The sequence below is a fragment of the Ursus americanus genome, chromosome 21, assembly GCF_024610735.1.
Source record: "Ursus americanus isolate L20-20 chromosome 21, mUrsAme1.1.p, whole genome shotgun sequence".
Lineage (NCBI taxonomy): Eukaryota > Metazoa > Chordata > Mammalia > Carnivora > Ursidae > Ursus > Ursus americanus.
Window position 1 is genome coordinate 35,812,516 of NC_142147.1, and position 27,485 is coordinate 35,840,000.

A 27,485-nucleotide genomic window follows, 5' to 3' on the forward strand; every position below is an offset into this window, starting at 1 on the left:
TTCTTTTCAGCTTCATACAGGTAATGCATATTTATTGAAAATTTTCTTCACCGACAATGGTGAAATCAAGACCCCAAATTACAAAACATGATGGCAGTTGATACTTATAAAAATAAAGCGAAGGTCTATGTTTCACAGATCTGTGCAAGTTTCCTTCAAATCTCAGTCTGTCCTTTCATCGAAAAGGAGGTCACGGAATCTGTGTTATTCCTCATGATGTCATAGTAAAAAACCGCATTCCACTGACAAAAAAAATAGCTTTGCTTCCAAATAGCACAAGTCTTTAAAGTGACTTTTCCCAACAATAAATATAGAAAATAGCCTTTGACGAGCACAGTTCAGCTTGGTCAGAGCTTTCGCTGGTGTAACGCGGCACGCCCCCTCGGGTCAGGAGCCCCCAGCCAGCCTGCCCAAGCCCTCCCTGGGTGCGCGCCGCGGCCACAGGAGGTCTCCCCAGAGGCTGACCCACGAGCCCCTCCCGCAGGCCCCCGCGAGGCCCACTGAGGACAGACTCAACGACGCTGCAGCTGGAGACGTGATCCCTTTCCAGTGGGCTGCCCCTCACGGCCGTCCTCGAAGGCTCTCTTTGGCTCTCACGGTCGGCTGGTCTGCTGTCACACCGAAGGGGTCTTTGGTGGGTGAGCCTGCTGCATGAGCTGGGGGCGCTTCACCCTGGGCTTCCTGCGCTTCGGCCTGCTTCTGGCCTTGTTGATTTGCACCACAAAGAAGGCCAGGACCACCATGGCTCCCAGGAAGGCAAACACGGGGATGGTCTGGCCCACCTCCTGGTTGTAGCGGCCAGGCATGATCCCTGCAAGAGCACAGCAGCAACGGTTAGGAGCACCAGAGCTGTTCGGCCACAGCCTCCATGCCTCGGAGGCAGACTCGTCAGAAACAAAACGCTAGCTAACCGCATCAGCGAGGCTTACGGGGCAAACATAACAGTTTGAAACCTTAGGTGAAGTGACCCAGGCCATTCAGAGAACAAATGGGAGATTCTCAGATTAGCGGCCTCGGGAGTGGGGGTGGGAGGGCTGTCTTATGTGAGGTTTTTGCTCCTTCCACTCCCTATGCCCACCTCAGACGGAGCCCGTGACTGGCCCTTCTGTCACAGACGACCGACGATAGGGGTGCCTAGAGCTGCTTTTGGTTTCCCTAAGTGCGTTGGAAGACGGACAAGTCTGGACACTGGGAAGGAGAGGAGGTGCTGGTGTCAGAGTAGCTGAGTGGGAGGAAGATGGGGGACGTCAGGCAGGGAGTAAGGATGGCTGGCCATGCCCCCACCCTCCTGGGAAAGCCTTCCACAGATGGGACACGTGGTCAGAAGTCAAGAGAGGCAACTGGACGGCCCCTGGTTCCAGAACTGACCATGACTGCAGGCAAGGCCCTCAGGAGCCTGGCATCACCACACAATGTTCCCAGGGTTGGAACACAAGGGCCATGGTGCCAGCTCCTGGAACCAGGAATCCCACGGGGAGCTGTAACCTCTTGAAGACCACAGGGATCTCCAGAGGGAAACTGGTGCCCACGCCTTGCTGGAATGACCGGATACCGGTCGTTTCAGGTAAGGGAGAACCTGTGCCAAATAGTCGAGTCAGGCCAAAAGTCACTGCCCATGGAGGGGACATTTTGCAGAATTTTGACAAGAGTGTGCAAGTTACTCTACTGGAAGAATTTTAAGTGTAACACCTGGCTATCATGAAAGAACTTCAAATTTGAAAATCAGGGGAGAATGTTCTGAAGGCAACACGGTGTGTTAATCCTTTAGGCCCACTTCTGGCTTCGCTGATTCGCACCACAAAGCCTGGACCAGATGCTCCCGGGAAGGCAAAGACAGGAGCATCTGGCCCACCCTGCGGGGGACAGGGAAGCACCAGAACAAACCAGAGTAGGGTCAAGCACATTGAAGCACCTAAGAACTGACCTCCAGGAATGTCCCAGGCACCGCTCTCTCCAGGAGACAATGGTCTCACTTGAGGGCGGTTCGATCGGAAGTTGGGTAATACCACTTTGTCCAGGTCGATGGAGAGCAGCTTCTGATGTTTCCAAAGATTACTTCATAAAAAATGGATTAAAACAAAATAAAAATAAGCAATTGTACTAGCCTATGATGCTTAGCCAATGCCTAAGAAATAAAAATGTTATTTAAAGAGAAAGGTGAAGGGGCGCCTGGGTGGCATAGCGGTTAAGCGTCTGCCTTCGGCTCAGGGCATGATCCTGGCGATCTGGGATCGAGCCCCACATCAGGCTCTTCTGCTATGGGCCTGATTCTTCCTCTCCCACTCCCCCTGCTTGTGTTCCCTCTCTCGCTGGCTGTCTCTATCTCTGTCAAATAAATAAAATCTTTAAAAAAAATAAAAAAATAAAAAAATAAAGAGAAAGGTGAAGTGATGTTCCACTGACACCTGCCCAAGCCCAAATGCATAACAACACTAGTGACAGCTTCTAGGTCCCAAGACAGAAATGTCAAGTCCATATGCATGAGATCTGAGTATTGTGAGTAGAGGTCAGTTCTACTGTGTTCCTCACAGGCCCCACAGAGCCTGCTTCTGCTTACACTGGACACGTCACCAAGCAGTGGGAGAGGAAACCACACATTAACCTCTGAAAGGAGCCTGAGGACAGGAGCTGAAGCTGGGGCTCAGGGCTCCGAGGCTGGCGGGATGGTGTGTGGACGTCTCTGCCACAAGGCACCGCAGCCGGCGGAGCCTGCTTTCCGATGAATGCGGACCAGTGAGGGTGCTGGGAACCAGACACCCTCTCTGTCCTCAAGGACGCCACCACGAGCAGGGACGATGAGGCAGACCCATAAACCAGTAACAGCGGAGCAGTCAAGAGAAGCAAACCGTGGGAATGAGCATCAGCTTTGCCTGCTGGGCCAGGACGAGGAAGAAAGGAAACATGTCCGCTCTGTGAATGTGCTGGCCTCACTACAGCAGTAGCACTGCTATTCTCGTTTCTGATTCTGAGACCCCAACATTTCAGGACCATACCTGAAGAATGGAGAGACCAACAGGCTGCACAGAGCAGCGGAAGCTTGGGGCAGGGGCGCCTTGATGAGAGCAGAGTGCAAAGAGGCCGACAGAAGCCTGCTCTGGCCGACCCGGGGGGAAAGGAGTACAGTGTGTCTGCTGATTGTGAACCCACTTTTCTGCTTCTTATTCTTCCACAAGCTGTTGGCTTGTCTTGTACTTTGGCCGACTGAGGCGAAGAGACTCCGTTCTCTCGGCACCTGGGGTGAAGGGGCATGGGGCGACCCCGAGTCTGAGAAGGCGCTTTCTGCGCAGCGAAGAGAGAAACTACTCTCGCCTACTTGCAGCTGGGCAGCTGCTTGGAAGATGCCGGTGAGCGCGACCACCTGTCCTGACTACAGGGTTTAACTTTCCGCTTCAGTGTCATCCTCTGGAAATTAAACTGACGAGGTGAAGTTATGAAATCCAGGCCGGATGAGCTCTCTGCCCTGCAGCTGAACAGATGCGGGGCTGTGCTTTAATTCTGACATGAGATCCTGCTCCAGAATGTAAGTATCTGGCAATGGCATTTTCCAGGTGACCAATCGTGGAAAACCACACACTATGTTTCAGTCTGAGAAGTTCGTGACACTCCAACAGAAAGACAGAGGGGTCACCCCACCCACAGGTTCCTCTCGGGTGTCACACTCCCGTGAATGCTCTGAGGACACCTGATGCCCAACAACGAAACCGAGAAAGGGGTCATTTCAGAGACAGACAGAAACTTGTGCTCAGCACTGGACTGAAAGACACCAGGCTTTTCCACGACCGTCTGGAGCCGTCTGACACGGTCTCAGATCTCTCAGCTTCAGAATTGCGACCCAGCTGTAGGTCTCTGGGGACTGAAAGTAATTTTCAACAAGATGCTTTGTGTGAGGTAAGGAAGAGTCTGATGGGCATGTTAAGAGCAGTTCCTGAGAGTGCTGGCTGACGCCAACTCCCAGGCGCTGTATGCCATCCCTGATGGCCGGCTGGTGGCGGACAGACTCCTGACGCAGGCACGCATAAGGACCAAGGACAGCCTTATCTGCTTCTGAGGCCCAAACAGCACTGCGGGGAAAAAGTGGGCTTTGGCAACTCTGGCCAAAACTAACTGTCCCCTCAATAGGAACTGCTGACCACAGCTGGAATGAAAATCTGGTCGAATGCTCCGATAATGGGTGGCTATGAATAAATGGGATGCAAAAATGCAATCTTATCAGAAATTTTTAAATGATGGGATATCAACTAGAATGGAAAAGTACTCTGTAATTAAAGTTTCGGGAAGAAACAGCTGATGTAAAGACGACGTGAAGACTTTACAATCGCACAGTCTTCTGCCGAGCGAGTTCTCAAGAGGACGAACAGTCCGTGAGCAGAGCACTGAGTAGTCTGTTCACGACGTGCGGGCATCCTCCTCCTGGTGGCTCACAGCGTCGACGGTGGTCCTCTGTCCCTGCCGCCCCCAGCCCCAGCCACACCAGAGCCTGTACCCACCGAGACTCAAACTAAGTGGGCAGTCTGGTGGGGAGCCCCACCGGCCAGGAGGTGTGAGCTGTGCTGCCAGTGAAGGCGACAGCTGCCCGCAGCACCGCTCGAAAGAGAGCTGTCCTGCAACACGGGCCCCTGCCTCCCTGTGCCAGGACCCCAAATCAGGACAAGCCCCCATTCTTCTTGCCAGGAACAGGGAGGAGTAGTGAGGGGGAGAAAACACGGGAAGCAGCATGCTCAGCTAGCCGCAGTGCCTGGAAGAAACAGCAGGAGTAAGGCGCAGAGGAAGGGCTCGATGGAGTCGGTGGGGTGAAGCAGCAGGCAGACCCGCAGCGTCCGGACACCATGCACACAGGGGCAACGGGGACCGGGGGGAAGGGCACAGACACGCGCGGCCAGGCCACAGTGGGAACGCACACCTCCGGCAGTTGCAGCCCCCCGGGCTGCTGGAAGAACCTGTCAGCGTCTCAGAATCTGCATCACAAACAGGGAGCACTCGACTCTCGAACCCCATACCAGAGGAGTCAGAGCTTCTGCTCAAGTGACAGCACTGTCAGAGCGCAGCTTTTCAAGCAAGAATCAAGCAAGCCTAACAAAACGCTAATCACCCCAAGCACTTCTTTAGCAGGTACCACCAGAGAGCATCAATCTAAAGGTCGACATGGGGGCTCACCGACTTAAATAACATCACAAAATGACAAGCTGGAAGATCTGATGATTTGATAATGATGTCAGTAAAATTCCATTCTCTCTTATAAAAAAAGAGTAATGAATCACAAACCCCGCAGAAGGAGTGGAAAAGCACAGGAAAGCACTAACCTGGGAGCCGTCTCGTTTAAAGGCTGTGGCTTGGCCCATGACAGGTGCGGACAGGCCGGCAGAGCCCGAGGCTCCGGGCCTCCCAGACGGGCCTCGAGGACCTTGGAGTACCGGTGCAGGTGGTTCCCTGGGGCGGCAGCAACGCCAGCGACACAAAACCATGGTTGTTAGGAAGACGCACGGAGACAACTGAGGGGCCTCAGCCTGTCTGTTTTCCTGCCAACAGGCCCGCCACGCGCCCTGTTAACCTGGCTCCCAGGAGCTTCAGGTGCAAGCACTGACCGGTGCCCCCCGGGGGGACGTGTGCTCACTGCTCACCATGAGTGAATAGAGCAGAAGGGCCACTGCCTTTAAAGTGGCCACACCATACGCATGGCCGTACTGACCACATTTCCACACACAAGGCTATACTCGAGGACTCTAACCTGTAGATATGCTTCAGGAAAAAAAGCTTTCTCTTCTGGAGTATTCTCAAGCAAAAAAAAAAAAAAAAGTGCACTTTCAAAGTTCAAAATTTATTTCTAGACCTGCGCTGTCCAGGACTGTAGCCATGTATGGGTACTGAGCAACCGAAAGGGGTTGAGTGTCACGTTTCAATAATATTTTGGTCTACGGGGCCAAAGAACTTCACTAAAATGAATTTCACCTGTTTCTTTTTACTTTTTTTAGTGCGGCCACTGGAAGATTTAGAATTTTATCTGCGGCTCACACTATGCTTCTGGTGGTCCCGGCAGTGAGGACCTGAGCAATCCAGCCTTGAGCGCACAAAGGCCAGCCCTGCCTCATACACAGTGGGCTAGGCCGCAGGTCACCACGGCTCACCACCCAGTGACCTCGACCAGTTACACCTCTCAACTCCTGTCTCTTCATCTGTGAACTGGAAAGAACGGTATCTATTTTCCCAGAGCTCTGAGAGGCCCTGGGGAGGTGAGCTGTGTGCCTGGCACTTGGTAAGTGCTCAGAAATGCTGGCCCTTCTACCCACAGAACCCCAGGAGCCAGGGCTCCATCTATGAGAGGGGACGATACATGCTAACTCGGGGCAGTGCGAGGACCTTGGAGTGCACGTCCTTTCTATTCCTAGGAGAACAGCCGGGGGCTCGCCAATAGGCTCTGTTTCCAGCAGGCACAATGGCCTCCTGAAGCAGCCAAGCGCCCCCCACACTCACTCACCTTCCATCCTCTCTGGAGTGGCCGAGCCGGCTCCACTGGGAGGGCGCTGCCGGTTCCCGGAATGACTGAGGCTGGGAGGCGTCACCCCATAGGACGTGTACTGGAGGAGCGCATCCAGGAGCCAAAAGCAGTCTGTGGGTTCAACAGGCATGCTGTTTAGGGATTTGAGTATTTTTAAGGAATCCCTACAGGAAAACGAAAGCCCCTCGAACGAGAAATGGGAGGCGAGATCACCTATTCTTGAGACACGCACATCCTCCACAGTCAGCGCCAGCCCACAAAGACCAGCATGACACACGGGACCTGACTGTGGGCTTCACTCCCGGCCCCAGGACTCAGGTGGGTCAGTGCCACTGGGTGCTGGGCTGGACAGGCTGCCCGAGTGCCACATGGCTCTGGGCCCCTCATGATGAGGACAGAACGGAGTCCACTCAGGGATGGCCACCACGTGACACTCATGGAGCAAAGAATCGCCCAGAGAACAGGGCACCAGAGCTTCTGCCAACTCCCGGAGGCTGTACTGGGGAAGGATCTGGATCTACACTTCGAGGGGTGAGCCAGGACCTTGTGTGCACTCCACTGGCAAGTGAGTTCAAGGTCAGTACAAGTGCAAAGTCTAGTAATTGGACCAGCGGGCCCTACGCAACATACAGGAACAGGAAACGGTCATTCTGTGGGACCCGGCAGACGTCCAGGCGCTGGGCTGCAGCCGACAGCCCTCATCACAGACCCACACAGAGGGTCCTCTCATCAGGACACTGAGATGCTTCAGCATCTGTAAACCTAGACCCACTGCCTCACATGGGTTCTGTCCATGTCTGCCACTGCAGTCCCACGGCCACCAGCCGGGACCGGACAGGCCGCCGACATACGTCGCCAGCAAGCACTTCGCTCACTTAAGGGCACTCTGGCCGCGTGCTTGAAGCACCGCCGCGAGATTTAGAACCAGGACAGTCCTCTCAGGCATTTAAAATTTTAATAAAGACTCTTACCAGGAGATCTCCAGTCTTAAAAGAAAATCTCTATGGAAATAAAACACTAATCTTCTTTCAACTGTCACTTTAACCTTTTTAAAAAGACCAATCATATTCTAAGGATTTACACAAAATGCTGGGAATTTAGTCAAGCTCAACTTCACTCAGAGAGACACACAGCTCCCAGCTCACGCTCCAGTGGCTTCGCTCTCTGCTCGGGCCGGGTTCCCATCTGCAAATGTGAGGCTCTGGCCCCCGGCCCCGGCCCCGGCCCCGTTCTCCAGGGAGCCCGAAGACGAGCTTTAGACCCTGCTGTGTCGGCACATCACCAGGCCGAAAGATGCATCACTTTCATATCCCATGTCCTCCTTCACAAAATGAGAAAGAAACAGTTTGTTTCCAGGCTTAAAACCCCAAATTTGGAGTACGTGTTGAGAGATAGCGAAAAAGCGGAGGAATGCCAAGGATCAGTCCCCCTTGCTAGCTCCCCCCATGCCCGACGAGGATATTGAACGCCCCCACTAAGGACGGCTCACAACAGCCAAATTTCCAAGTCTGGGAGGAGAGCCAAGCGCTGGCCCTCCAGGAAGAGTGGGTCCGACCTGGGAAGGGCACCCCACACAGCAGCGCCCAGGACGTACAGACTCCAGAGGGGGACGCGGGGGCGGGCAGAGCCAGGCAGAGAGCCTCTCCACTGAAACGCGACAGTCCAGCCTCCGCCCGCATGAGGACAGCGGCACGGCGGGGAGGGCAGTGCAGCCTGTACACACAGTTTGGCTCGGCTTGCTCCATGTGTCCAGATTTAGACACCGAGCGAAGGTGCCACACAGCCAAAGCCATGGGGGACTTGCCCGGGCACATCGGGCGCACAGTGGCAGGCCCTGTATCTTCCAGCACCGCACCAGTGCCTTTGCACAGACAAGGGGGAACGAAGGGTTTGTACATTGGTCAGAAGCCCAAGCCGCTTTGTGGCCACACCCCCAGCCCTCACCCTTCTGTCGGTGACTGTCGTCCAAACAGTTGGAGTCTCCGTACAGCACAATCCGGCCTCCGCCCTCAGCTGGAATCTGATAAAGTCCCAAAATGGGCACATTTTCAACAACTGCCGTTTCCTGCTTTAAAACCTCCAATCCTAAAATAATACCACAACAAAAACAAAAATGTTGAGGAATGAATTATTTTTTGCTGTTGAGGAATAAAATGATTTTCCAATTGCTACTTGACAAAACAAAATCACAGTAAAATCTAATATTCAGTCACAACGGTGCAAACTTTCACAATAGGAAAACATCTTAAGTGCCATTAATTTGGTTTTAGCAAAACACACTTACGTGTATATCCACATTTCCATGCCATCCTTTTATATTTTCACTTGAAATGGTGGTACATAGTATTTTTAATCCTGAAAATACACATTTATGTCCCCTCTGATTCTGCTGAAAGGCCTATGTCCTGGGGCTGCCGTTCACAAGGGGCCGCTGGCCCGGCAGCTCTCGCTACACACAGGTACCTTTGTGGATTTGGTAACATATACCTACGCTTTGCATTTTATTATTAAAAGCGATGATAAATATAACTAATTTTTAAAACTGATGCCCACATACTTTAAATTTAGATTTAAGACACCTGTTGCATTTGTCTCACAATTACAAATGTTCCAACAGTGGAGTCCTCTTACCTCTGCCCAATCAAATGACACAGTTCACAGTGTTAAACAAATCAAGAAGTCAAAAATGCATCAACGCCTCGAGCAGCCACTACCAGTGAGAGCACCATACAACCTACGAGGCTAGCCCTGAAGCCAACACTCTCCTCCGCACTGGACAGGACGCACGTTTTCTGCACGGTGTTTACCGTGCTGGTAACATCTACACCGTCTGTGGCTAAAAACATACGGCATTTCCTGCTCCCTATGGATAATCCCACCAGGAACTAAGTGGAAGAGAAAATAAGATTCTCCTTGTTGGAGGGAAAGACAGAGAAGAACAGATGAAACGAGGCAAGTGCGTGTTGCACTGCCACGCGGCCTCGTTGTTTGTCTGAGGTTTGAATCTGACAAAAGGGTCCCACTTGATCCAGCATAAACCCAGATTTTCAAATTCCTATTTTGTACCCAAAAGATAATTCAACTTAAAGACTCTGTGGAAATAAAAAAAGCCCCTTAGAAAGAACTTCAAGGTAACTAATTTTTATTTTCACCAGAACAGTAAAAAAGGCACCTTGAAATCTACAGTGATCCCCCTAGCCCCCAAAACCAGGCAGCGACAAGTCAACAACGAGATCGCTACTCTCGCACCCGCACCAGAAACCACGCTGCCCTGGGAGAAACAGATTCCAGAAAGAATCACTAGCCCATGGTAAAGCGTGCCTAGTGACTGGGAACACACAATTACTGACGTGCCTAAAGTTAGAAGACAACCTTAAGAACACAGATCTATTTACTGACCTTGCCTTGACGAAGGGAAAATAATCACACTAGGTAATAAAAAAATAAATTCTATAGTATAAATGCAAAAAGACGACAGAGAAATTCTGCTTTCTTGTCATTTTTAAACAAAGAAACTGTCCCTAACTTCCAGTTATAGAAAATAGCAACCCTCATTAGAAGCAAAACTGCAAGGGGAGACCTTTCTTTCCTTCAAATTCTTTTTCCTTTTTTTTTTAAATTTTTTAAAGATTTTAAGTAATCTCTACACCCAAAGTGGAGCCGGAACTCACAACCCTAAGATCAAGAGTCACACGGCCCACCGATTGAGCCAGACGGGCACCCCTCTTTCCTTCAAATTCTTAAGGGAATGTTAAGAGATGGCTCTGCAATTAGTATTCATTACACAGTTAAGAACTGTAAAACATGGTCAACGTTTTTCTAAAATTTTAGTGATCTGGCAACGATAGAAGCAGAACAATTAACAAATAGTAACAAACTTCAAGCAACTCTGAAGGTAGTTAAAAAAATCTACAAAGATTCAACAGCTGCTCTCCTGAAGGAATTCTATTTATTTTGCAGTGATCAGTTATCTATCCACATATATTCAAATTATCTATCTTTGCAGCCCCCAGAGCCACCAGCCAGAAGTCCTGCCTAAAGCAAGTACCATACAAATGGTATTACAGCAAGCTTTTTAAAAACACAAAACTGCTAAGGGATACAGGGTGATGAAAACGTTCTGCAAGCAGATAATAGCAATGTCTGTACATCTCTGTGAACATGAAAAGTCATGGAACTGTACACCTTAAAAGAGTAAGTGTTTAAAAAAAACCCATTTCTTAAAAAAGAAGAGTAAATGTGAATTATATGCAAATAAAATGGTTATTAAAAAAAAAAAAAAAGGGAGGAAACCAAAACAGCATTCCTTACCTTGGTCTTTAAAAGTCTGTGTTATCACTATGCCATCTTCTGGAAATTTAGCAATGCTGCACCCTGATGCGTAATACACTAAAGAAAGTAGTTATTCAGAGTTACGAGAAGGTAGAAATACTCAACACTTGATCAACAGCTACTGATTCACCTAAAATTCAGTCTTTATGTAAGACAGTTTTTCTAACACTGTTTTTAATTTTAAGACAAAGGATGCTGTTACTGCCTGTTCACACTTAAACGACAAGTAATCACCCCCAAATTCAAGCTAAAAAATGCTACTAATGCGAGGTCTCTGACTGAATAGACCTCAGAAGTCAGAGCTTTCAGGCAGGATGAGCAGAGGTGGTAACAATAATGCTCAGGGAAACTTCTTAAATGAGACATGCAAGTGATTTCATGAACAGAATTTCATAAATCAGGGACCTGCGAACGATTTCCTCTCTGGGAACACGTGAGTGACATAAAGAACCTGACAGGTGGCACCAAGATTAGGAATGCCCGCAGAAAAGATTCTCATTTTAAGAATCTGGACAAAACGACAGCTTTACTATAGATGTCCTTTTTGAAGATGCTGACGGGTTCTGCCTACAGACCCTACTTCTCTGGAAACCACACCAGCCTCTCCCTTGGAAACCCTGACTTCAAAGACATGTGGCTTATGCTCTTGCATCCTGAGATAATGTGCCCTATTAAAGAACAAACGAAACCTTACTGTCATGGTTTGCTAAAGTAAAATCCCCTTCATATAGGCCATCGCTGAACCCCATGTTCCAGACAGAGAGCAGTTCGTTCAGAGCAGGGACATTAGCCCCTCCGGTGTCCGGCATCCACCACTGCCTGTGGAAGAAACAAGGGGCACTGGTTGTGAGGTGCTGAAACCCCACCCCCGCCACACACACACACACACACACACACACACGCAGTCTTTTCATGACAAAACTGAAGATCTCCTGCCAGAGGCCAGCCCGTGCACACTAAGGCTTCAGCTGAAACCGCCTGTCTGGGTTTGAGTGGTGATACACAGCACATGCCTCAGCCAGCGTGCGGAATGAATCAAAGCTAAATTCACCTCACACAAGGCGCCGTGTGCATACAAACACACAGCTATAGAGCCTAGACCTCGAGAGGGTCTGTGAAGAGAGAAAGAAGTCTTTAAAGCTGAACTCACAGACTCTGAGGAAAAAAATTCAAAATATATTATAATGATACATTCATAAAACACCGGGAATCCTTATCGATAACTCATCTACTAGAAGGTTCCTTTAAACAAAGGTTCCTTTCTTCCACTTACATTTGTATAGATTCAACAACAGCGAGATGGGAGGAACCTACAGCTCAAGTATCTAAGATCAACAAGGGAAGACGATACCTGGGATCAAGGAGCACTCTGCTTACTGTACGAGCAACTCTCGGCAACCTCACTGCTGGGGAGAGGGAGCCTGCTCCAGCCCAGTGTCTGAACCTGTCTCTGGCAACGGAAGGACCACCTTCGGACCAGTCCTCTTAAGTACTCGCCAGGCAGAATTTAATTCTCAAAAAGCCAAATTTCTTATCAAATACCAACTCCTATCAGTACCTCGTGTTTTCGTCGTAAAACTTGACTTTCCTCATGACAGACGTGTTGTACCAATCACTGAAGACAATGAGTGAAAGGCCATTGTCCACGTCCCTCCTCAGCTTGGCAACCTCCTCGGGGAAGTACTCCTCCTCGCTGTCCACCATGAGCAAAGTTCCTGAGGGACGGAGGGCCGGCGGTCAGAGCCTGTGCCTCTCAACCGCAGGACTCGCGGCTTCAGAAACACAGTCTTTCAAGTGGTGTCCACGTCTCAAGCTCCAGCTTCTAATATTTTGGTCTGTGGCCCCCGTGCCCCTCTGGAAGGGGGTGAAAGACAGAGGACCAGAGTCCCAAAGCACAGTCACCTATTAACATTGCTGGCCTCTTTCATGTGTGACACCCAGGTACACAGATGTCACTCACTGGAGAAGCAGCAAAATGCAGCGCTAGTTTCTTTTAATTAAAATAAATACATAAAAATGCCAAGTATCCTTGTCCCTAGTCTGCCAGTGTCCCACTTCTCCGAAGGTTACCATTGTCACCACCGGACAGCGACGTGTGTCACTGCGCTTCACAGCCTGGCTGCAGTTCCACAAGACAGGGAGGCCCTGCACCCACTCCCTCACTGCCTCTCGGTCACACTGCGGTTCCTCTTTCCAATGGTCCCCACACGCGCCCTGGCAGGAAGGACACCTGGCCAGCACCTGTGGCTACTCACCATACTGACTTGCGTCAAAGCACGTGAAAGGGGAGCCGAGGACTTCAACAAAGTAGCCCATGCTTCTCAAGTGCTGGTACATGTCCCGGAAGTTGGTGTGGATATGGTCACCATTCCTGAAACACAGTAAGCTCCGCACTAGGATGACCCATCTCTGCTCGTGACGAGGGCTCAGCGAGCCACACAGCTGGCTTCTGAAAACGGCCGCCTCAAAGGATCGCGGCTCACCGCCGGCAGAGGCCTGGGGGGTCCAGCCTGCCACACGGAAGTCAGCCTTTCCAGACCAGTGTTCTCTGGGCTTGCACGTAAATCGGGTGATACCAGGAAATCACGCATATGGCACGGGCTCGAAGCAGACACAATGAGAAGGAGTGGCCAAAGCGCTGCTCTGCAAAGTGCCCTGAAGCGTCCCGTTAGCGGTGGCAGACGTGGAAAGCAACCACCAAGAGCCGGCACAGGAATGCAGAGGCGCTGGGGCAGCCGCAGCGGCTAGTGACCCCGTCAACCATGCAGCACAGACACGGATCACCTTCCCATCGCTTTTCCCCCTGAACATACTCATTTTCCCACTGTACCCTCTACGTGAGCCCCTAGCCAAGCGCCCCATGAAAGCCCCAGGGGCCCCCTCCCTCCAACCCACCAGAGCCAGCTCCCCCGCAGGGCTGAGCCCATGCGCCTCTCCAGGACGTGGCCCTTACACCTTGGCCTACCAACTTCTCACCACTCCTCTCCCCCTGCCTCTGGTCCGAGCCTTCCAGAGACATCTTCATGAAGAACCCATCATGCCTCTAAGTGTCCTGCTCCCATCTTTCAAGGCTCCTTTCACCCCACTTCCAGCATTAGGTCCAAACTCCAGTACTTACAGAGGGCCGCAATGAGCCTGGTGTGCAGGCCAAGAGGAAGCCAAGCCAGCTGCCCTGGAGGGCAAGCCAGGAGGGCTGGCTGAGGGGCAGCATGGGGCAGGGTCTGGAGAGTGGAGCAGGACATACCAGGGAGTCCGGCATGAGAAGAAGTCTGGAGAGGCAGCCACTGGAGAGCTTTAGACCAAGTGTGCTCGAATTCCTGCTTTTTAAGATTACCAGGGCTGCTGCATGGAGAATGAACTTTAGGGGAACAGCGAGACTGGCCAGGAGGCTGCCGTCCAGGCAAGCAAGGACAATGGCCTGTGTGGGGAGGGGAGCAGAGGCGGCAGCAGCCAGCTAGGGCAGCACTTGGGACACACTGTGAAGGCAGAACTGACAAAGTCTGCTGACTGACTTAACAGTAGTAAGGAAAGAGAGCAATCGAGGACGAGCTCGGTGGTCATGAACATCGGTCAGGAACATCCTGCTGTGGGAGGACTAGTATAAGCGTGGCAGCTGGTGGCTGCTTACCAGTCCAGAGGGTCATTCTTCATTCTCAGGTTATCCCTGGGGAAGTAGCCGGGGGGATAGCGGAGGTTGTGGTACTGGTCCCAGAGAACTCTCTTGCTCCGTGGAGGAGCAGGAATTATCTTCACCTTAATTGGGAGCTTCACGGTTGAAGTCTGTTCTGCACCATTTTTTGACTGAAATAAATAAAAGACATTCAAACTGTCCCTTTTGCTCAGAAGAAACTTTCAGGCTTTTGGGTTAAAAATATCACTTCTATGTATCAATTTAACATTAACAATTTAATTTTATTTTCATTTTAATTAACATTTTAAATTTAAATTTAAAAAAACAATTTAAATAATCTGAATGCAAGCATTCCTAATGACAAACGTTGGAAGAAACATTCATGTGTCACAATTCATCTTATTAAAATTCATCCTTTAAATGTTTAAGATATAAAATTTAAGGCACCTTATTCCTTAAAACTCCTGGACTACACAGGGTTAGCCCCACAGCCCCTTGTAGAGAACGCGTATTTTTGCCATCACTTTGAACTTGAACTCTGGCACCAAACAGTCTTAGCTGTTGTTGCTCAGCAAGAGAATGGGAGGCAGCACCACTCACTGCTGAGTGGGCTCTGAAACTCCAGCCGCTCCACAGGCCCGGGAGCACCGACCACGGCCCGCAAGCCTCAACACACCTGTCAACTGGCTACAAATCCCAGACTCCAGGGACTCGGCCTGCATCCCCCACCCCACTTCCTGGCAGCAGCCGGTGGAAGGTTGAGAGCAGGCCCCTCCCTGGCGCGCACTCGCTCTCACCTCCGCTGGGGAAGCTACGGTGACCGTGACGTGTCCCTGTGCGATGCCTTCCCACGAAGCCGCCTTCTTGGTGACAGAGATGGAGATGGCCAGGTAGCCTGACCACGGCCATAACACGGAGGAGTACGAGAAAGCAACTTCGATGTTGTCTCCATTCTGCGGCAAGTAGGGCTGCCAGTCAGGCTGTGGGAGACATGTAAGCGCAGGCTCTGGTGAGATGCTCACCTGCGACCTTACCACCTCGGGTTCAGACCCCTGCTCCACTGAAATTCCTATGTAGACCCTAAGCAACCTATAACCGCGGCAGACTAGGTCAGTCTGGAACACTGTCTAGAGCAGTCTAGAACCCACTATTTCAAACAGCCTCCAATTTTAAAGAGAATTTTTTGCACCAAGGTTTAAAAAAAAGGACACATGGTTTGGCAAAGAACTTTTATCTGACAGAGAATGTAAATAAATGAAAACTCTCCAATTTGAGAACAAATTCCAATTATTTGTATGCTTCAGGAATCACAGCAACGTAAAGGAATAAGATACTAAAATGGCATGGACCACACAGCCAGCAGCTGGGCAGGCAGGTCTCTGCAGGACGCCCGCAGGAAGAGGGGGCTTGGGCCTGAGCAGAGGGGCGCACGCGAGGAGGCATCTGGAAGAAACACACGCTTGCTCCTACAAATGAACCACCATTTCAAACCGACCTAAATTACTCATTTCCCTCACAAGCCAGAGAGCAATATTCTCCCCAAGTGAGTCAGCATATTAAAAAAAAAATTCTGAAAAAGAAGACAAATATTCGTAGGATACAGCACCACGAACAGTGAGGAAGAAAAGGGATCTGTGATAAATGCTCCAGGGACCACTGGTTAACAACAGAAAAAAGTTAATTTTTATCCATCTCTTATGACATGCGTCAAATGGATTCAACACTGATGAGAAAATTAACCATCTTACAAGCATAAAAGGAACATTAGTAGGAAATAAAATCGAGATTTTATCCTACTCTGGAGAGAAAAGTTTCTAATTTTTGAAACAAGAGAAATATAAAAGATGAAAATCCAACCACAGGGAAGTGTGGCACCTGTACAAAACCAAAGATAACTAAGTAAATAACACGACCTCTAGTGTTAAAGAGAAAGACGCTAATCTGGGAGAAACTGTTGCGTAAAATACAACAATGGTTATTTCTCTAGGACAAAAAGACGTTCAGGTGGACAGAGAAACCCTGAACCACAGCAGAATGGGCCACGGGAATGAAAAGCTAACTCATACAGGAGGCAGTACAACCGGGGACGAACCTGGAGAGCGCCACCTCCCAGGTAACCGGAGAAGTGCTCAGAAGCAAGACGTATTTCATCCCCTCTAAACGTACACTTAAGAGATGAACCACCTACAAACAAACCAAATGTCCACCAACTGATGAATACACAAACGTGGCCCAACCACACAATGGAATATCACTCAGCTGGAAAAAGGAATGAACCGTAAAGACACGCTGCGTGAAAGGCCAGTCATGACGGGCCATACCAGGCGTGACCCCATGGGTACGGGCTGTCCACAACAAGCAAATACAGAGACAGAAAGGCCCTCAGGAGCTGCCTGGGCCTGGCCGGAGGGAGAATGAGGAGTGATAGCTAACAGGGGTTTCCTTTTGGGGTGATGAGAATGTTCCGGAATTACAGAAGAGTGATGGTTGCAATCACTGCTTGTGAATATACTAGGAACTCCTGAATTCACTTGATTTAAAAGGCTGCTTTATTATGGTACATGAATTTTATTTCAATTTTTAGCAACCTCATGGAATTAAAAAAAAAAAAAAAAAAGCTGTCCGAGCCCGTGCACGCAATGGAGCCAGGGCCCCTCCATGTAGCTGGCAGCAGCGTGCCCGGACGTATCTCTCGGAAAGAGTTCTGCAGCATGGACCAAGGGCCACAATAACGTCCCCGCTCTCTGACTTGGAATTCCAATCCAGAGAGTTTATATTAAAAAAATATTTCAGAAGAAAAGGAAACCGCATATGCCAAGATACTCAGTGAAACGTTTACAGCTGGAGACCCCCAGCTATCCAAGCACGGGCCGCTTCCCACGTGGGCCCGGCGGTTAGCGCCACACTACGCGGTCACACGGTCACAGCTACTGCCTCTGCACACAGATAGATGTAACACCAAGAATTCATACTGTGAAGAAGAGCGACAAGGAAACTGTTGGCAAATTGCTGAGATTTGACAACTTTGTTTCAAATCACACCAGAAGGAAGGATTACTCAATTAGATCACAGTTTGCTCAATGGAAATACTCTAACAATGCTGAGGACAAGGGCCTGAGTATGAATGGATTTCTGGTTTTATAAGGACAACAAAGCAGAAATCTCTTTTAACTTTTTAATGTTTGGATTATATAAAGCTGCACTGTAAATGCTCATTTTTGTAAGCTCCTCGTGATTATCTTGAAAAGAAGAACAGTCTGTTCCCTGAAAGTTAAAATAAAAATGTTTTTATTTAAAAAAACCAGTAGGTAAATTATGATTTAACAATTGTATGTGATATTAAAAAGCTGTAGCAAGTACACTGGGGCTGTGCACAGAGTTACATTTAACAACATAATGAGAACTGAGAAAGACAAGATTAAAGTTGGGCCTACTGCACACAGAACAAAAATACATACTTGAGATAAAGGCTGGAAAAGAATACTTTAAGAACAGTGGTTACGTTAGTGTGCTGGGGCGGGAAGTGAAAAATTTTTCTACTCTCTTCCTGTCCTTTACTATCAAGATAATGCTTATTCAGTAAGTAAAAGAAAAATTATAAAAACAAAACTAAAAACAAGAACACACCTTTTCAACTGGAGGGCCCATTCGTGCTCACTCAAGAATACGATAATTATAGCTGGGCATTTAATCACAGGGGAAAAATTATATTATGAAGAATCAAATATAATTAGTCCATTCACGAGCCAAATCTGAGATGCCAAAGTCAGAAAGGAGCAAACTGGTTCCATTTATCCTGGGCTTATCAGTAAAGAACTCAGGAGAAAACAAATCACTGCTTCCAATACTCTGGCACCCGGGACAGGAGGAGAAAACCTCTCCTGCTTTAACAGCAGGAAAGAGAGACAAGGCACAAAGGCCGGGCCATGTCTAAGTTCACCATAAGCCAGAGAGCGGCGTCACCTTGTCTACAATCCTTCCTGTGACGCCCATGCCGTTGAGGATCGTGACGTTGACGATTGTCGGCATCCCTCCATAGTAGATGGGCTGGGAGCAGTACGGCCACATGTAGGGACACTCGGTCAGATCTATGTAGCTGGGGCTCAGACTGAAACAAAGAACACAGTGTCAGAGCAGAGCACGTCAGAGAAGGACAACGAGGCCCTACAGCTGCAGGAGCGTGTCTGCACGGAGACCCGAGCCGGGGAGGGCTGCTCACAAGGCCACCCTGGGCTGGCACCCGGGGACCTGCGTTGCAACGTTCTCTGCGCAGAGAAGCCACCGGGCCGGCCTGTCCAGACTGCTCACACGTGGCACGATGAGCGGGGGAAACCTCTTCCCTTCCATAATTCTGGAATTCTGTAGGCCCTGGCTGGCACGTAACCAGCCCCAGGGAACACCTTGGGCCCAGAGTCTCGAATGACAGCACCTCAAATCATTGGGGCAAAGAGCGACGTTTTATGAAGGGAGCTAGCTCACAGACAGGTGGCCACGTGGCAAAGATAAAAGTCAGATCCCTGCTTCACACTGTACACAAGAAAAGTCCCAATGGAGCAGAGAAAGTCAAGCATACAAAAGAAAGCAAACACATATTAGAAAAAAAAACGTGGGTGCATTCCTTGTACTTTCATGCAGAGAAAAGCTTTCTGTGACTCAAAACCCAGAGCTGGCAATGCCAGTAAGAACCTAACAAAAGCGGCTACTGGAAAACACACCGAACAGCAACCAACACTTCACCCCAAGTCAAACTCCAACTGACACACACAGAGAAAGATCTGCAGTGCGTATCGCTAACAAAGGGTCAGTGACCCTCTTCTGTAAAGAATTCTTAAAAACTGAGGAACAAAAACTGCAAAGAAAAACGGAAAAAAAAACCAAGCAGACGCTTCCCAAGAAACGGATAAAAACGGCCCTTCAGGGGCGCCCGGGTGGCTCAGTCGGTTAAGCGTCTGCCTTCAGCTCAGGTCATGATCCCACGGTCCTGGGATCGAGCCCCACATCAGGTTCCTTGCTCAGCAGGGAGCCCGCTTCTCCCTCTGCCTGCTTCTGCCTGTCACTCCCCCTGCTTGTGCTCTTTCTTAAAAAAAACGGCCCTTCACCATAGACAAAGTGCCCACCTCACTCCGAACTAGACAAACACAAACGAAAGCAACAGTCAGAGCCTCTCTGTCCCCCATCAGACTGGCCCCAGGTCAAGTGTGGAGGGCATCCTGAGGCGGGGGCTCTGGGAAGCAGGCACCCCCGCGCGGGGGGCTAAGGCCCACCACCAGGCACAACCCTTCTGCAAGGGTGGGGGCGGCAGGGCGGGACCTCACAAAGCTTTGACCCAGCAATCCCATCTCTAGGAACCTTCCCTGAAGACACACATCCGTGCAACTCCATCACACCGGCACAGCGGCACTCACCGCAACAGTCTGTCATGACAACACACTGCAAGTAATTCACATGCCCACACGTAAGTAGTTGACTAGACCACACACATCCACACTACGCCACTGTAGAGAGAAAGAAGAAATCTCCATGAATTGACACAGAGTCATTTCCAAGATACTCTTCCGTGAAAAGAGCAAAAGGCAAAAAGATGTTTGCAGTGATGCTGTCCTTAATGTAAAAGGGATGTAGGAACATATGCATCTCTCTGCTCATTCAAGCCAAACCAAAGAAGAATAAACCCCAAACTAACGACACTGTTATCCACAGGGGGTGGATGGGGACAGGGTGGAGAGATGGGCGAGTGGGAGCAGGGACAGAGGGGACGGGGGGGAGGCCTCCCCTGTGCACCTCAGACTGCAGAGCCAGAGTAACGCCTCAGTACCTAATACATAACCTGCTGAAATCAACCACGATGTGTGTGTGTGTGGGGGGGGATCCACAAAGAAATACAAACTAAGCAACTCAACTGTATTAAACATGAACACCACTGAGAGGGGCCACGTGCTGCGAAGTCAAAGATAAGAACTAGGCACAGACCCCGCACTCCAGTCAGGACATCTGTTTTTCACGAGGGAGGGGTCAGCGAAGCTGCAACTGCCTGGTATAGCCCGGGCAGACCAAGCAAACAGGTAACCACTCTGTGCCTGGCGTGCTGGAGGAGGGCATCCCATGTAAGGGAATACCGGGTGGAGAACCGTGGCTTGGCTGCGACCAGGGGAGGGATGGACTCACGTGCTCCTCTCTGCAGTGACGGACAGGGACAGACAAAGGCACGGACGGCGTGAACACGCAGACACTGCCCAGCCGTCTGCTGAAAGGGCCCACAAAGCCACGGGCATAGCGGCTGGGGGCACACCGCTGCTGGGTCTTGGTTCCAAACACCCCCTCCCACGGAAGGGCCAGGGCCGCATGGGGAAAGAATGACCACCAGGGCTGGGGCTGCAAAGCCACAGCAGCTGACTAGAAGGAGCCTCCAAGGGCCAAATCTGGGACAAGCTGAGCAACAAAATCAACAATGATATCAGTGGGCTACAATCCACAGAGTAAAATAAATATCCCCGTGCCCACACTGATATAAACACGTGGGTAAGTAAACACAGGAGAGAAAGAGGACAGTTCTTCCTTAGATGAGAACTCCAACTAATAAACGTAGAAGGAATGAGAGAAATAGAAAATCAGCACAGGGCAGTCTCCACAGTAGTATCGTTACAGGCAAGAACCAGCGATGGATGCCGGAACCCGTGAGTCAAAGCATGTTAGACGCAGGATGATCTCTGGGCGCCTGGGGGGCTCAGTCGATGAAGCGTCTGTTTTCAGCTCAGGTCATGGGATCGAGCCCCACGTCGGGCTCCCTGCTCAGCGGGGAATCTGCTCCTCCTGCTCCGTCTGCTCCCCCCTGTGGCTTGTATGTTGACACTACCTCAAATAAACAAAATTCTTTTAAAAAATAAAGAAAAAAGGAAAGAAACACGATCATCTTCAAGTGCACCCACAAGAGGCACTTAGCAATCACAAGGGACAGGGGAGGGACCTGGCAGGCGCCACCTTCGGAACCAGGAGCCCTGCTGCCCAGATCTGCCGCAGGAGCACGGCCCACGGACCCTCTGCCGTGTCTGTGCCAGGGCAGGAGCCCCGCTGCTGCTCCCCGGCCAAAGCTGAGCACAGGGGGACCTAGGGCAGGCCCATCCCCAGAGACACAGGCTCCTCGAACAGGCCACTTTGGGTCAGCAGCTCCCCATCAGTGGACACACTCTGGGACCTGTGCTGCGGCGGCCCTCAGACTCTTCCTGTCTCCTTCCCATCCTCCTTCCCAGGTCCCCTCCCCGCAGCTGATCTCCTGGCCGTGCCCTCCACCTTGCTGTCTGCCTCCCGGCGGGCAGAGAGTGATGCACCGCCTCAATCACAAGGCCAACGGACCCCGCCAGCCCTGAGGGGAACAGGAACCGAGCAAGTGTCCCCACAGGAGGAGACCAGGCAGACAGGCCCACCCTATGGACTGCAGGATGGTGGCCACATCCTGGACCCGGAAAAGGACGGGACGCACAGTGGGTGAACTCTGAGTACGGTCTGCAGATTAGGCCATGGTAATGAAGCAGTGTTAATTTCCAGGCTTTGAGACTTGCACCACGTTATCTGAGACATAGTCCTCATGTACTATTTGTGAAACTTCGCTGTAAATCTAATAATTATAAATAAAAGTTTCAAACTAAAAAGCCAAAAATAACTCTCACTAAAAATACATAACCTCAAACTAATCATGAGAAAGCATCAGATAAACTCACATCGAGAGGCAGTCTCCTCACTACCTACTAAGTAACTAACCGGCACTCCCAAAAGAGTCAGGGTCACAAGCGATGGCAAAAGACAGATGAGCCACAAAAGGCTGGAGGGACCAGGAAGATGGGGCGACCAGCACAGGCCGGACAGACACAGCACATCAGGGCCTGGGCACCTGTGAACAAAGCCTGCAGACTCATCACAGCCCAGTGTCAGCGCTCCTTTGCTGGTTTCAAGAGTTCGAGTATTGTCAGTGAAGGTGCTGGCATCAGAAAAAGCTGAGTAAAGGGTATGTAACAACAGCTACGCTATTTTTGCAAATTTCTGCAAACCTAAGATTATTTAAAAACAAAGTTTTGGGGTGCCAGGTGGCTCGGCTGGTTAAGCAACTGACTCTTGATTTCGGCTCAGGTTATGATCTCAGGGTCCTGGAATCGAGCCCTATGTCTGGCCCCGTGCTTAGCACAGAATGTGCTTGAGGATTTCTCTCTCCCTCTGTTCCCCCCACTCCCGCTCTTCCCTGCCTGCACGCCTGTGTGCTCTCTCTCGCCCCCAAATAAGTAAATCTTTAAAAACAAAAGTTTTAAAAGTAAAAAGAGGGGTGCCTGGGTGGTTCGGCCAGTTAAGCGACCAACTCTTGATTTCGGCTCAGGTCATCTCAGGGTCCTAGGACTGGGCCCCGCATTCAGCTCCAATCTCAGCACAGAGCCTGCTTGTCCCTCTCCCTCCCTCTCTGTTCCTCCCCCAGCTTGCACTTGGGCTTGCTTGCACTCTCTCTCTCTCAAAAACAAAAACAAACAAACAAACAAACAAACAAACAAAAAACCCCACTTTAAAAATAAAAAAATAAAAAACCTCCCTTTAAAAGAAAAAGTATAAAGAAACCAAATCAGTATCTTAAGCTATCTGTGTTACAAATAACAGATCATGAGTTCAAGTGCCACCAGGCGGCGCCCATACAGAAGCAGCCGCCTAAAGCCTTCCCCGAGGGTCCAGCGCAGTGTCATCAGTCAGTGCCCAGTTCCTGTCCCGAGGCCAGTAGTCTGTGCAGAGGAAGGAACACCCTCAGAGGCCAGGGAGGAAGGGAGGCCGATTTAAAGGAAGCATACCAACCTCGCCTGCGGCTTGTAGCTGTTGAGGATCTGATAGGCCCTAAGGAGATCCAGCTTGCCGTGGCCTTGCTCAAACATATTCACACCAGGAAGCCTGCGGGCGGACGCAATGAGCGCCTGCTTCATGCTGGCCGGGTTCACCAGTTCGCGCTTCTGCACTGTGCTGGAGAGAAAATCACGGATTTGCTCACCATCTCTCAGCAGGAGGAGGAAAATCAGACCATCCCTAACCTGTGAACGTGCAAACCTGTGACCTCCCATCTTGCATCCCATCTACTGGGAGCTCCTCTGGTGAAGCCCATGCAGCTGAGAATGAACATGTCATTTCTGCACCTGTCTCGGGATGACTTCTCAGCCACGTGGCTCAGGGAGCTTCTGTCTGTTTATACTAAGTTTATCAGAAACACGTATTTTCCCAATGACATGACTGAACAGACCACAGAGGCTGCAGGAGGCGGGAACAGGTCAGAGTGCCCAGCTGCAGAGGGGAAGGGAAGCCTGCTAGCAGAAGGAAGAGAAGGAAGCAGACAAGCCGCGACGGCACCTGGTGGCGGAAGGAACGGAGACCAGACTGGGCCTGGAGAGGACCGGCACGTGGGTCGGGCAGGAGCCCCAGCGCCTGAGTGCAGCCACGGCCTCACAGGTAGGGAAGGCCTGGCAGAACCGTGCACACTGACGCCAGCCGGAGCGCTGCCCCATCAGAACACACCCAGACAAGTGAACACACAGCCCTACCAGCCAGGAACTCCATGCCATGTGGGCATGATGCATGCTTAAGAACATCAGCACTGGGGCGCCTGGGTGGCACAGCGGTTAAGCGTCTGCCTTCGGCTCAGGGCGTGATCCCGGCGTTCTGGGATCGAGCCCCACATCAGGCTCCTCCGCTATGAGCCTGCTTCTTCCTCTCCCACTCCCCCTGCTTGTGTTCCCTCTCTCGCTGGCTGTCTCTATCTCTGTCGAATAAATAAATAAAATCTTTAAAAAAAAAAAAAAACATCAGCACTAACAAGCACGTTTCTGTACATCTACATATCACAAATACAAGTAAATGTTAACCCCTCGATGCACGGGACAAAATACAGAAAGCAAAAAAGACAAACGGACTCTCCACAGTTCCCGAATGTCTATGATGGCGGCTGGTCTTGGAAGTGTGGGTGCGATTTCTAATAGATCTAGGTGGGAAATCCGGGGTCAGGAGAGTCAGAGGACGTGAAGCGAGAGTCAGAATCAAAGAGCCGCCAAAAGCTCAGCGGCAGCCACAAGCCCCCACCCCTGCGTGGACAGGCCAGACCAAAGGCCAGGTCCGGCTTCCTCAGGAGTGCTGCCAGGCTGGAGGCGAGCTGACGCACCCTGGACGCGTTTCTCAGCTCCTACAGTGGCACTTTTCTTAGCTGCAGGGAGATAAGGAAAGTGAAAGGCTTCCCTGACACTGGAAGCAGCTGTACTGGAAATGAAAGCCTCCTCATCTCCCTACTCGCCTGATGGGGAGAGGTGTGCTGGGCTCACGAGTGCAGCCAAGACCCAGCCCTGCCCACAGTCATGGTCGGTAGGGAAGAAGCCAGGGTCTCTCTTCCATAAGCAACAAGGTGGCCAGCAGGAGCCCTAGTGGAATGAGCTCCTCCACCGAGTATGAAAGCCTGGGTGCAACCAGGTAACTCCAGTCTGCTTCCCTCCCCTCCTCCTCTCTGCAGGGACCATGGGGTGACGAAAACAACAACAAGAAAAAAGACAAGGTTCTTCTCCAGAGCCCACCCTGCCCAGTGTCAACAGTTTCAAGAATCAGGCTCTGAACTCTAAGGGAAGGATAGGAAAAGGAGGACAGAGAAAGATATCTATTTTATCAAAGATTACTAATTAAAAAACAAAATACCCCGGCATCAGAAGCTGAAAGCCAACATAAACTTACTTGCTTTAAAAAAGAATTTTCAATATAAAAACATTTGCTATCATTTCCCTATTTTAACTTAATTCTAAAATTAACATAGAATATATTAACTTTCAACTATGCAGTTTTACATTAACGCCAACACAAAGCTCAACTAATGCCTCATCTAAGTAGAAAGAGAGTGATTTGAGGGAAAATAAAAAAGAGCACTAACTCCCAAGACCTCTCTCTGTAACCTCGAGGGCGAGGCACACAGCCCATGTGACTAAGTCACAGCACGTGACCGTCACTTCTGGCCAACTGGTTTTGAGAACTTTCTTTCAGCTTCACTATCTGCAAAATGAAGGGCCAGTCACTAAGCTCCATTCCAACTGTAAGAGGGAGTCAATGAGACGGAGAGAACAGATAAATTACACAGAGAAACTGTCAGTCCCACTGCCTGACGGCAGCTCCTCTGCTAACAGCACACAGAAAGGTCACTCCCTAAGGAAATGAAGAAACGGAAGGAAAACATCTGACTTTTTGTGCCCTGCCTGATAAACGCAGTTGTTCGGACTTAACAAGTACAACTAAATAAAGCACAAAATAGGAACGTTTAAAAAAATAAAATAAAAATGGAAGCACAGGGTCCACGGGGAATCCCGTACCTTCCTCAAGATTGCTGTGAGCCTAAAACCACTTTTTTTTTTTTTAAGATTTTATTTACTTACTTGAGAAAGAGAGAGACAGAGCACACACGTGTGCAGGAGTATAGGGAAGGGTCAGAGGGAGAAGCGGACTCCCCGCGGAGCAGGGAGCCTGACAACATGGGGCTCACATGGGGCTCGATGCAGAACCCTGAGATCATGATCCAAGCCGAAGGCAGCCGCTTAAACAACTCTTAAAAATAAGTCTTTTAAGGGGCTCCTGGGTGGTTCAGTCGGTTAAACATCCGCCTCTTGACTTCGGCTCACGTCATGATCTCAGGGTCCTGAGATTGGGCCCCGAGTCAGGCTCTGGGCCAAGAGTAGAACCTGCTTAGGATTCTCTCACTTCCCCTCCCTCTGCCTCTCCCCTCCACTCTCTCTCAAATACATAAATCTTAAAAAAAAAAAAAAAAGTATTTAATAAAAGCAAAGTGGAACAAAAGCAGACACGGAACAGTAGCAGGTACTGTGCCTTCACACGGTGCCTTCCAGAGTTACTGTGTGTTCACGCAACTGCCCCCTCGCACACGAATCCCCTACACGGAACAGGGCGGAGATGGAGGTGGGGGGAGCAAGGGTCATCATGTGCTCCCCAACTCTCCAACCTGGCTGGGGACAAACAAGACTCAGCTCCCGGTCTGCGGGCACCACGTCCTCTCTGCTCAGTGGCACTCACCTTACCAGCAAGGTGACGGCGCCGGCGACCACCGGAGATGCCACGCTGGTCCCCGACAGGGCCCGGCAGCCCCCTTTCACACCAGAGCCCCTCACTCCAGCGCCATAGGTGACGATATCGGGCTTTACACGGCCATAGCCTCCTGGCAGTTCCTACGGAGTAGAGTAGCTCGGTTTGCACCACAGCACACCGCAGGCACGCGGTTACACGCAGTTCGGGGTGAATACGGGATATTTCCAGCTGGTGTGACCTTAGCCACACACTGGTTTTATCTGAAATTCACTGCGACAGAATATAAGCTTAAATAGCAACGGAGAAAATGAAACTATTTTGGGTGTGCTTTATAATAACCAGTATTAATAGTAATGCCACAAAGCAACAGAAAGTGAGTCTTTTAAATTCTGCAAGACTAGAAAGTGGAAATTGCTCTAAGTAACCTGAAAATTAGAAATACGTTAAAAATATCAGAAAATTAGAATTAAAAATTAAAGATGTTTCTTTACAGGGAAAGGATAACACGACACAACTGGAGACTTCAGTCTGTAGCAGAGGGGAAAGAAAGCACTTAGAATGATACACGAACTGCAAGAATAACAAGACTTTAACTGAGTACTCTCTTCAATATCCCAGAAATTGAGGCAAAACAAGAATTACAAGATCTTACGCTGTGTAAGAAAGAAGTACACCAATCTGAAGTGAACAAAACCTTTCCTGGCACTGAACCCTAACTAGACACCAGACCCAGATTCACGTAGGGCACTGCGTAGTGTCTTCCAGACCAGGCAGGAACGTGTCTCACAACACCTCTAGGAAACAGGCCTTGGTGAAGGCCAAGGACAGGACTCGTGAGTCCGAGCACCAGGAGGCGCCGGTGGGCGTAGCTGAGCAATGCCCCCAGGAGCAGCTACCTGCACATGCAGCTCTGCTCTGGGGGTGACGGGGGACGACTCAGCGGCACAA

The 27,485-nt window shown here is 50.2% G+C and overlaps 1 protein-coding gene across 2 annotated transcripts in view; it reads right to left on the reverse strand.

The window, feature by feature from the left end:
• The window catches only part of MBTPS1 (membrane bound transcription factor peptidase, site 1), a 49,691-nt gene continuing 22,206 nt past the window's right edge, over positions 1-27,485 (reverse strand). For both annotated transcript variants that reach the window (XM_045796097.2, XM_087870647.1), the window contains 14 exons: positions 26,526-26,677; positions 23,280-23,441; positions 18,420-18,564; positions 15,254-15,436; positions 14,454-14,626; positions 13,081-13,196; positions 12,384-12,540; positions 11,520-11,644; positions 10,805-10,882; positions 8,438-8,578; positions 6,473-6,604; positions 5,301-5,427; positions 1,925-2,055; positions 1-811 (listed from right to left, as the gene is read on the reverse strand). In XM_045796097.2, the coding sequence (XP_045652053.1) occupies positions 615-811; positions 1,925-2,055; positions 5,301-5,427; positions 6,473-6,604; positions 8,438-8,578; positions 10,805-10,882; positions 11,520-11,644; positions 12,384-12,540; positions 13,081-13,196; positions 14,454-14,626; positions 15,254-15,436; positions 18,420-18,564; positions 23,280-23,441; positions 26,526-26,677 (2,019 nt within the window). In that variant the 3' untranslated portion in view covers positions 1-614. The remainder of the gene's footprint in view (positions 812-1,924; positions 2,056-5,300; positions 5,428-6,472; positions 6,605-8,437; positions 8,579-10,804; positions 10,883-11,519; positions 11,645-12,383; positions 12,541-13,080; positions 13,197-14,453; positions 14,627-15,253; positions 15,437-18,419; positions 18,565-23,279; positions 23,442-26,525; positions 26,678-27,485) is intronic.